The sequence below is a fragment of the Carya illinoinensis genome, chromosome 8 (genome assembly GCF_018687715.1).
Source record: "Carya illinoinensis cultivar Pawnee chromosome 8, C.illinoinensisPawnee_v1, whole genome shotgun sequence".
Lineage (NCBI taxonomy): Eukaryota > Viridiplantae > Streptophyta > Magnoliopsida > Fagales > Juglandaceae > Carya > Carya illinoinensis.
Window position 1 is genome coordinate 3099831 of NC_056759.1, and position 12140 is coordinate 3111970.

Consider the following 12140-nt stretch of genomic DNA (forward strand, 5'->3'; position numbering starts at 1 on the left):
AAGGAATTAATATTACTACACAAATTAATATGCGATTTTATTTGTATATAGCAAAATTGAATTTTTAACTGTAGTTCTTTTTCAAAATGTCTGTATAGTATTTACGCACTTTGTGACTACATAGCGTTAATATTTTATATTATATTAGAGATAAAAATCATCCTATTTTCTAAAGAATTGCTAAATGCGGACGATAGGACAGAAATTGGCCTTCTCGCGTATTTAAGCATTCTCTGTCACGAATGTTGCGGATTCATTTTTCTCTCCTTTTTTTTCTTTCGTATTTTTTTTTTCGCAAAAAGAAAAAAAAAATTGTTAATCAAACTAAACATTTTTTACACAATAAAAAAAATAATCTCTCTAAATTAATTTTCATATAATCAATTTGAATGGAATTTTTTTTAGAGTTTTGCTACATACAAGTACAGTTGTGTACTAATATGTGTACTAATACTGATTTATTCATACTTAAGATTTAAATTAACACTGTTTTTAATAAAATCTACTTTTTGACTAATCACATCATATTGATGCACAGATTAGTACACAATTATGCTTGCAACTATATTTTTCCCTCTCCGAAAGATCACTTCAGTGGATATCACCACCATACGAACTCTAATAAAACAGAAAGCTTTCCTAATTCAAACGTTTATACAGACTGCTTCAGAAAATTATCTCCAAGTATTTTTAAAAAATTCAGAAATTTTTAGAAAAAGCTTCGATCCAGACCTGCAAGTTACTATATATATATATACTGATCATATACATTTGGTGTGTAAATGAGTGGCATTACTACATCTAACAAAGCAAAGAAATGTGATTTCCTTGCGTATTACTACAGTTAAATTTTCTGGGTACTATTAGTATAGGCACCGGCCGGTACTTGATCGATGACCAAAGCTGACAAGATGTTGAATGTCAAGAGTGTAGGCCATGGACGAATTAGCATCGATCCCCAGGTCCCCCCACCTATATATAACTACTACGTACAGCTCCATACAAGGATCAGGCCTATATATATGTCCGAAACTCATAACCGAAATATTGCTGACATATTGATCGATTGGTTCATCATCTCTGAACTAGTAGCCTCTAGCCAGAAGTTCGGTCGTTTCCAGAATCTCTCTCTCAGTGTACCGCTTCTCCAAGAGGAGCAGAAGATCAAAGAAAATAAATGGAACGTTCGCATGAAAGAATCGTTAGAAGTTTAAAAGGTTGAACCTATATATAGAAAAGAGAAGGGAGAGAAGGATCAGATGCAAAAAGACACTCTAAATCTTGCGCTTCGATTGTCTGGAAATCCCACATCAATATTGAGCTTCATATCATGTATTGTTAGGTTTCAAAGAAATGGAGCAGGAAAAATCTTTCTACGTACCAAGCCCAACCAGCGAGGATCTAAAAGAAAATGGAAGAACTTTCAGAGGATCCGAAGCTTTACAATTAAAAACAAATATAGATAACGATGGTAACTTCATCTAATTTATTTACCAATTTCCATGCATTTACAGTACTCCTTATTCTGTCCTTAAAAGCTTAGCTAGCTACAAATAGATCGAATACGGAATTATGGTAACAACTACATATACCACGTACAGGAGCACTGCCTTTTAACTGGCTCTGATCTTCTTGGAAGGCTTGTTGAGTACCATAAACACCGAAGCAAGATCTTGGGGAACTTCTAAAAACCTTTTTGGAGGCGGCCTCAGCTTTCTCTTTGCCGTCCGAGGCTTCTTGGGAGCCGGTGGGCATACCAAGGGAGACTTCAAGGCCTGATCTGAAATCTTGGGTGTGTGACACTCTTCATCATATAAGAGCTGATATTTTCTTTCATCCGGGCTGAACAATTCCATAGCATGGTTGAAGCTTCGAGTTATTGAAATTGTTCGTATCGGCGTAACAGGCCGGATTTCTTCTAAAGTTTCGAAACCCATTTGCCGGTAGAGGAAGTACTACAATTCGGAGAGAGTTTTCTCAGGTGGCAAGGACTTAATAGCAAAGTAAGTGTAGCCAGGGTATTTTGAGAGAGAATGAGATATATAGAAGATATGCTGAGGCAATTGAGAGGTAAATGATGAGAGAGAGAGAGAGAGAGAGAGAGAGAGAGAGAGAGAGAGAGAGAGAGAGAGAGAGAGAACGCGTAAGGGTGAAGGTGGGGGAGGTACAGACAGGAATGATGAAGACACGAATACCCAAGATGGTTGGCACGGAGCCAAGAAGAAGACATAAGAAAAAATAAAAGGTAAATTGCGTGTGCGGCGTGGAAGTACTGAATGTTAGATCGATGTTAAAAAAGGAAGCAACGCAGGGGTTAAGTAAATGACAAGAAGATCACAGATGGTAGCTGATCCTCTCCTATTAATGTGGCCTCCAGCAACGAAACGCTTCCCCGGTTGGGATTTTGGGACTTTCGGATGCGCCTCCATCCTTGTCTCTTCCTCGATCATTACCATTTGCATGCAGATCATTTGTTTTTAGTCAACCTGGCGTTCATATACGTTGTTAATACTACTTTGTCTCATGTTCTTGTTCTTGCACATTCCCTTTTTTATTTTATGAAAAACAAAAAAACTTTTAGCAAGGTAAGAATTGTATCATGATTATTCATCATTATTAGTTTATTTAGGTCAAAGGGTACAATTACAGCGCTAGTTTAACATCCGTAGCTAGCTAGCTAGCCGGCTCCGATCGATCATCGATCTCCTTTTTCTCTTGAGCTAGCTGGTTTTGCTTGCGTGCATATAAATACTGGGACAAGCTGGAACAAATTATTATGGGTAAACACCCCGTGATCCTTATCTCCAGACTCCAGCACCACAATTCGAATCTACCGGCAAAATTAACGTAGGAATAAGGGAATGTGTGAAACCCATTATTGCGTTTGGACAGTACGTTCAGAGTGTTAAATGGAGAAATTCTAGCGAACTGATTCCCCAGCAAAGTTTACGTGGGATCGAATAAAAGAGGATCAGTACTGTGTGAATCCCATTATTGCGTTGATGGGGTAGAGTGTTATATATATATAAATATATATATATATATATAAGTAAATATTTTAGAGATTATATAAAACAATTTTATAAACTGATGTACTTTAATGTAGTACGTCAAATTATAAAATTATTTTTATTATAAAATATATCTAACAGATCAGATAAAATCATATTAATTTGTAATATTATTTTTGTGTGATTCAAATATATATATAAATTATATGTGCAACTATTTTTGTGTATTTCTTGTATACTCTACTCATGTGATTGGCTACATTATTTTTTTATATAAATAACTATTGTGGCCAATTACATCAATAAAATATATAAAGAGTACACAAAAATGACTATATAACAGAACTCATGTATATATATATGAGTTTTGCTACATACAAGCACAGTCGCGTACTAATCTGTGTACTAATACTGATTTATTCATACTTAAAATTTAAATTAACATTGTTTTTAATAAAATATACTTTTTGACCAATCACATCACATTGGTACACAGATTAGTGCACAATTATGCTTGCAACTATATTTTTCATATATATATAATTGCTATGTGCAGTCGTCCTATTTAGTCGCCATGGGGTCGACTGTGTCACGTCAGCTGTTATTAAAAAAAAAAAACAAACAAACGAGGCAAAAACAAAACAAAACTTTCAACGGATTTCAGCTTCTTGTTGGTTCTTTGGTCTACAATGTGGTCTTCGTGCTCATATAAGGTTCGTGGCATCGTCTTCTTCTCGAGCTTGTGTTCGACTTCATGGTGTTGTCTTCTACTCGAGCTTGTCCTCGGTACCGAGAGCTTCAAGTCTTGAAGTGGATCTGTGCGGGTATTTTCATTGGTCACAGATCTTTGTGTGGATCATCTTCAAGAAGTCGTAAGATTTTCGTGTGGGTCTTCTTCTTCGTGGGGGTAAAGATCTTTTCTTTACTTGCTTATATTCCATGAATTTGTAGAATGCTATTGCAAAGCTCTTGGTTCTTCTATCGAAGCCTCCCTCGGTTCTATTACAGCTCAAGTATAGCCACTGCTAGTTGTGAAAGTTTTAAAGAAGCTGAGCAGTGTGAGTGCTCTTGCACTGTCTTTCTTTCGCTAGGCTGAAAAGCAAAAGGGGTTTAAGTATAGTACAAAGACCTACAATGCTTTGGTTGAGGCTCTGGGCAAGATCAAACAATTCAAGTTGATATGGGATTTGGTGAGTGACATGAAACGTAAAGGGTTATTGAGTAAAGATACAGTTGCATTGATGGCAGAGAGATATGCAAGAGTGAGGAAGGCTAAGGAAGCCATAGAAGGGTTTCAGAAGATAGAGAAGTTTGGATTGAAGTTGGAACTGTCAGACTATAATAGATTGATTGATACTCTAAGCAAGTCAAGACATGTAGAAAAAGCCCAAGAGTTGTTTGATAAAACGAAGAAGAGAAAGTTCATGCCGGATGTTAGACATGGGCATTCGGCCTCCTGCACAAATGTTTGATAATCTGAAACAAGCTCTTCTTGATGGAGGAAATAAGGATATTGTTCTCATTGCTGCCCTTAAATGAAGAAATATTAAAATAACAATATAAAAATAATGAATTTTTTTAGGTTGGTTGGCTGCTGAACTCTTGATAGTTTATTATGTTCTTGTTGCTAAGTAGATGAGGACAATGGTTTTATTATATTAAAGATAAAGAAGGAAACAAGGCTGAATCAAATCATGCATGTGGTAAAGTCAAAACGGTGCATATAACATTTTTGCCACATAAGCAGCCGTTTGTGTGCCGTTTGCTACAGGCGACTATATCCAGCATTTAACATATACATATATATTTATATAATCATCACAGCATGGACGATTTTTGTGGACTAGGAGAACAAATTGTGATGTCGACATATCATCGATTTGTTGTGAAAAACAACGATCGAAAATTAGTATAACAAAATAAGAAATCAATCAATTTAGATAAAAATTTACATGGTTTGATAACACGATGTCTTTGTCTATTTGTAACGTCCCACTCCCCAAATTTAAAAATAAAATCAATTTTAAAAATTTTCAGAAAAGTCGAAATACTAGTTACTACTGAACGTGTCTTAAAATATTTTCTTTTATTTTAAATAAAGCGCAAAGTATAAAGATTTCCTTAAAAATAAAATAACTTTTTATTAAAATACTGAGATCATAAGAGAGAGTGCGCATAAGTATTTATTAAAATTTCTCAAAGTCCGTGCCATAAACTTAATCATAACTTAAAATTTATGTACATAATCTAGGTCACTGTCACACTTCCCTAAACTAAGCCCGTCTTACAGCTATACCTTCATAAATATTATAACATAGGGTGGTTTAAAAACATAAAAACAAACTAAAATAGATACTCATCATAACGTAAACCTACTTAACATAAGGTTTTCATAAAATATTTCATGATGAGCTTAAAAATATAACTGATCATATTGATACTTATGTTATGCATGATTTATTTATCTTAATTTACTGATTAATATAATTTATTTGATTGATTAATATACTTAACCCTGTGTATGAGTTTGTCCATCAGCCTCACATCCCATAGTTGTAAGGGGAGTTGCTGATAGTGTTTTGGCATGCTATGGTAGACCATGCTTGAGTCTGTGACTTACATATCTACCCTAAAACTGCATTGATATCATACATCTCAATGGTTATCTAGTTAACTATTCTGAGCTTATTTTACACTTTATCTTATAAAAGCTTACATATTTTATGCAACGTGAGATGCATAATACATATATAATTATAATATGCAAAATAAAACATGATCAATGACATGCATGCAAATATTATGACATGCGTGGTACAAAAACATTGGCTTCCAAAGAACTGACTTTAATAATAATATCTATAACTAGTTAACGAATGTTAATCCTAATTTATGATCAAGCAACTTACCTCGTAGCATTAATTCAATATTTCTGGAATGAAACCAATTATATGAACTAGAAAGAGAGAGAAAATGTGAGAGATGTTGTTAGAGGAATGAGGCAGTTAGCTATTGGCGTGGTGAATGCGGAACACACACGGTACTCGACTGGGTATCTTGGATTTGATCGCTGCACTTACGGAAATTTATCTTTTATTTTTTATTTTTTCAAATAACACATGGAATGGAGATATTTATAGAGAGATTTAGGAGAAAGCGTCGGCGAGTTTGAGTTGAACTTGATTAATACATGTAGTGACACTAATCTGTTAAACACTTAGTCGTGATTATCTAAGAAAAGAGTTTGAATTTAAAAACACAATATAGTAGTTCATTCAATGTAGGATTGATAGTGACTAAGACTGTGTAGATAACTTCAATCGGTAATGATTTTAAATTAAAATAAATTTCTAATGACCGATTTTTAAAATCTAAAAGGAGTCTAACTTGTTCAATAAATAAGAAATTAGATTTAACCTAGCTATTGAGTCTAATTAAAACTCTTAATCAATCTCAATAATTTATTGCTCACGTGCTTATCTGATATGGCCCATTAAATAAAATTTAGGCCCAATAAAAATTATCAATATTCTGAGTTTAGAATTATTGGGCCGGGTCATTATACTACGGAATTGTAAAATATTTTATTCTCTTGAGAAATGAAAAAATACACTTTAGGGCAAAATACAATGCTTAAAACTGGTCATGGTATTGTGCATCATAACAAACATATATATATGGTTACACGGCGAAAATCTTAATTTTTCAATTATCGTGTTATTCACTTGAGCAAACTCTTTTTCTAATATTTGCTCAAGCAAGTGTCGAGTAAATTTCCTGCTAAAACTTCACTCAAATGGCTTATTGCGTGAACGTCGAAAAAACTTTCTGTTTTTGGAGTTTCTCGAGTCGCAAATTAGGTTAACTCCATAGCCAAATCCTTATTGAAACTCCATCAAAAAGTTGCAACGAATCATTGTCAAGTCAGGTCATCAAAACAGGCTGCCACAAAATAAACCAGGCTCCACAGGCCTAATAGGATTAGGAGGAGGAGGACAAATTTCCTACCACTTTTTAATGATCTTTCTAAATTTCTAATGAGGATTGATGAACTTGTTTTTATGGGTGGCGCACATGGGAGAATTACCATCAACACTTGCAAGAAGAGAAAACTCATATTGCCGTGTTACACCCTCTCTAATTCTTTTGATTAAATTGCTAATTTTCTCAAATAAATATTGCTCTTGGTTTATAATTCTTTGGGGCAAGGGTTCGGGGATAGGGGTGGATGGCAAGGCTCTGCCACCTACCACCCCATCCGACCACGTTTTCGGCTGCCAAGGAAAGGGGCCGAAGCGGGGCTCAGGCCTGCACGAATTCATATATATATATATATATAAACAAATTTGTAAGTATAGAAAGACTTCATTTTATACTTACGAATTAGCATACAAATTTTTATAATATTTAAAATTTTAAATTCATCTTTTAAATTAAATAATATTATATAAAAATTTTATTAAGTATATTCTACTCACCGATTTAAAAATAAAATTATTCTTTATAAATTCTTCTTCTCCATGTAAACAAGCTACATGTTCATACTATTAGCTCTAGAGAGTAAAGCCTAATCCCTCCCAGCTCCATGCCATATCCACTTTATTCTAACCTACTCATTCTCAAAGTCAAGACCCATTACTGCAAGTAAAGTTGGACCCAGCCGAAGATAATTATAAACCCAAACTTTTACTCTCTCTAAGACCAAAATACCTTTCCTTGTGCGAGCCCATACGCACTAAGATGTTTTTGCCCACTTATTCTATTATTTAATCTCATTTTATATGTTTTTAGTATTCTTTATTACCTTTTATATCGATAGAATGCGTTGACACTTGACAACTTGTTGTTGTGTTCAAGCGCCATTCGTAAGTTTTGTTAGTGGAATAACTACTATATCCAAATTTTATAAAAATAAATTTATAAATTGACATAATTTTATATAATAAATTATATCTATTTTATATTAAAAATAATTTTATAATTTAATACAATACATCAAATTACGTTAATTTATAAATTTATAGATTTACTTTTCTAGAATCTATTTATGACCAAAGTATTTTTCAACTGAATTACGAAGAAATTTATAATTATCAAAGTTGAAACTCAATTTTATTAATTAATATTTCATATTTTTAGTGATTTAGAAGTCAATTATTTAAATAAATAATTAGTTAAAACAAAACAAATAAGTAATGTCATTACAAGTTTTAGTATATTTAGTGAAATACTTATATGATATAATTTAATTTTAAAAGATAAATTTATAAATTTATAAATCAGATTTTATTATTTAAATAATGTAAATGGTGTATTTTACTTATTATTCTGGTTGGACAATACTAAGATGCACATTCAGTGTGCATCTAAATATGCACACCAATGCAAATGATTTTTTTTTTAAAGTATTTTTGACATATATTTAATTATTAAAAAAATAAAAATATTAAAATTTAAATGCAGAAAAGAAAGGTGGGCTTTTCGATGGGAGTATATACACATTATAGAGTAGAGAAATGCTCCACATCATCCCACACCACACACTTTATATATTAAAATATTATTTTTTATTTTTTTATTTTTTATTTTATTTTATTCTTATTAAACTAATTGAATTATTCTATTTATCATCTACATACTACATATTTATTATAGAAAAATAAAAAAAATTAAAATAAATGTGTTGTGTAAAGTATGAGGATGACAAGAAAAATTTTTTTTATGAAGTAAGATTTTACAATAATAAGTAATAAGCATTTTCTGCAACTAAAAAAAAAAATATATATATATATATATATCAATATACATGAAATTCGGAAAATTAGTCCCGAAAGGATTCCCCCTTCACCTCACTTATGGGTGGGCCCCACCAGCGTTTTGCTTTTTCCAGCTGCGACCCACAGAATCCAATCTCCTATCTCTCTCAGTCTCATCTACGGATCTACCATTCTTTTTTGACTAATTTACACGGAATAACCCCCAAGCGTGAGCCCACCACCCAGCATAGTTGACTTCATTAATTCCTCTCTCTCCCATCTCCTCACTCTTTTAACCAATTTCATCTGGCAAAACTACCGTCACAGCAGATGGTGCCGGGCTGGCGTCACGGCTCAATCCCCGCCGTCCGATTAAGGATGATACCAATCCCGGCTCCCAACGTGTGTTTCACGCCGACTGAATCACGAAACTCGCAGAGGGAATCGGCGTGTGTGGGTGACGGTGCTCCCCTTCGTAGGTTACGATCAGCGTCTTCGGATCGTCTTGCGCTCTCTCCACGTGCTTCCTCGCCGGGCACCCTTTCACGGTACTGCATTTGTAATACCCTCTGCACAATCGGAGAAAAAAACAGAAAATTACTAGAAGTTTCACGTGTGCCACGAGATTCGTCTTTGACTTTTACATAGTCCAAAAGATCTATGGTGAAGGAATATAAATATATATGGAGTAGAATGGTACCGTGGATAAGGTGAGCCCTTGATCGGTTTTTGACCGTACTTTCTCCACGAGTACTCGTCCGGTTCTATATCGGTGATCTTCGAGCTTGTAGCCAGTATCCTGATAGTTTTCCTAACTCGCGATTTCCTAAAAAACACAGAAAGAAGCAACATAACATAAAATTTAGAAATTGCTGGAAAATTCAAGATCGCAAGTATCGGTGAACAAAATAGAAAAAGTAATCGAGCGGATAATCCGATGCCGACCTTCTTTTGGAGCAATGGCAACGGCCGGACAAAGAGATCTTTGCCACCACGCCGGCACAGAGAGAATGATCCACGTTGCATCTTTTACGGTGAGATGACGAGAGAGGCGGTTTTCCGGCCGAGAAGGTAGTGGTTGGAGCTACGAGGAGCGAGGTACCTAGTTTACCATTGGAGACGCTGCCATCTCCGGTAATCGATGACATAAAGGAAGAAGTCGTGGAGGAAACGGGTGGAGATATGCTGAAGCGCTCCTTTGAGTACTGAATCGCCGACACTTCCGATCGTGACTCGGAAGTAGTAGCTTTAGGTTTTGCGAAATCGAGCTTGAAGGTCCGAGATTGTTGCGACCGGATCTCGGGGCGTTCGACCGGGTACGCAGGTCCGGAAGAAGAGGAAGGAGGATTAGACGGTCCGCGGCGGAACCGGGCGTGGCCGGTCCGGTTTAGAATGGAAACAACCTGCTTGAATTTGGAGACGGTAAAGTCGGCAATTTCACGACAGTCTAGCTCGGGGTGGTCGTGGTTGAGGCCGAGGTATTGACCTTGGGGAGCCGGATGGGAGAGTAGGGAGATGAATTGCTCCATGCTCTTCAACCCAGCCGATGCTGCATGTTGTATAGCAGTATGCTCGTCCATCTTGGAGAAGCCGACCAGATCTATGGCCATAGTAGCAAGAAAACCAGAAAGAAGCAGAGAAACAACGAAGAGCTTAGAGGAAGAAAAAGGCGTAGACTTTGTGTGATGAAGGGTGAGAGACGTGAGGGAAGGTATCTTATAAAAGAGATGAGAGGGTGGCAAAGTCAAGGAGGTTTCGGCGTCATTCCATGGATGGAAGGTTGGAAATTGGTTGGAGGTTGCTGTAATGGTCTAAAAGAGGTGTGGTTGGTGGGTCCCATGAAGGTTTGAAAAACCAAAGGTAAAGGAACAGCGATGTGACGCGCTGGCTTTTGAATTTTCCACAGGTAAAGCAATGCAAATGCAATGATCAATTATTATTATAGTTGACTCACTAATTCGGTTGGAATTTAGAATAGGAAAATTCAGCGATTTTTTCTTAGAATAGGTTGGAATATGGTAATAGAATTTCACGCATTTTATTTAAAAAAATATATTTATTATTATTAAAAAATTAATTTTTATGTGAATTACGCATCTAGAAAAAATTTATTTATCATCTATTTTTTTATCATCCTCTCATTATTTAATAATGTGGTATTAGATTATATGTTTCTAATCATCTAATATCAAATTATGGAATAATAAAATGATTATAAAAATTAAGATAATAAATAATATTATTTATAGATTTATCTATTTTTTAAAAAAGAATACGTGAAATTTATATATTTTAAAATTATAAAAATTATTTTTTTATTTTATATTTTTATTGAAAAAGTCGTACTTGAATGTACATAGTTAAATCATCAACTCTGAGATAAGATTCTATCTCTATGGTTTTGATAAGAGAAAGTGGCAAGTGGGGTTACAATTTTATAAGTCAAAAGCAATATGCACAATATTTTCCACTAGAATGTGTTCTCTTTTATTGGCTTTTAGGGGACAAATCAAATACCACTCTTTTTAATAAATTTATTTTTTTATTTATATCAACGTGAACATTGTTTGATCTACGTTTGAACGTAATTTCTTGGTAATTTCATTGCAAATTGCAATCATTATTTATACATAAAAAGATAAAGCCCGAGGAAATGGAGGGGAAACCATCTAAATTAATGGTGGGGTCCGCAGTCAAATAATGTCTTTTGCTTTGAAGATATCAGTGAACTGTTGGCCGACTTCACATAGTTTTCTCAACTTGATTTAGCCATTAGCTTGACAGTTGGATGAGACTCCACCAATCCAATCCGACGGCTACATGGAAGTTGACCAAATAACATAAAATCGATGCGCCCGAGTGTGTGTTCTTTTTCTTTATTTTAGTCCCACACACACGTCACGTGGTTTTAGAAATTCAACGAGTGGGAGAACCACTGCGGCTTAGGTCAAAGGCAGGCCCATTACGTGGTTGCGAGCATATCTATCTGGGTAGCACTACGACTACCGCGGGAACTACCGCTAATTATAATGTATTTTTATTTTTGATTTTTTTTATATATAATTTTTTTAAAATTTTTTTATAATATTATTTAAAAATATTTTCTTAATTATTAAAAAAAAAAATTAAAAAAAAGAAGTCAACAATAGCCCTCAATGGGAGTACCAGCCGTAGCCTAAGCATTTTCCTACCTATATAGCTTTTCACTAAATTGAGGCCTTGGCTAGGTGGAGTCTCATCAATCCCAGGACTGAATTAAATCTCATCCCATTCAACGTTAAGGAAACTTTGAATATTTAGAGAGAAATAATTTGTATAAATTTTAAATAAATAAATTTTCTGTAGAATTTTATAAAAAGAAAAATGATATATA

The 12140-nt window shown here is 34.5% G+C and overlaps 1 protein-coding gene across 1 annotated transcript; it reads right to left on the reverse strand.

Annotated features, from left to right (window-relative positions):
- Positions 1 to 8712: 8712 nt before the first annotated feature.
- LOC122317840 (probable WRKY transcription factor 11) lies at positions 8713 to 10545 on the reverse strand. The gene is made up of 3 exons (XM_043134881.1): positions 9713 to 10545; positions 9468 to 9593; positions 8713 to 9336 (listed from the first exon to the last, which is right to left on the reverse strand). Exons 1-3 carry the CDS (start codon positions 10375 to 10377, stop codon positions 9177 to 9179), a joined length of 951 nt encoding a protein of 316 aa, XP_042990815.1. The 5' UTR covers positions 10378 to 10545; the 3' UTR covers positions 8713 to 9176.
- Between the last annotated feature and the right edge of the window lie 1595 nt (positions 10546 to 12140).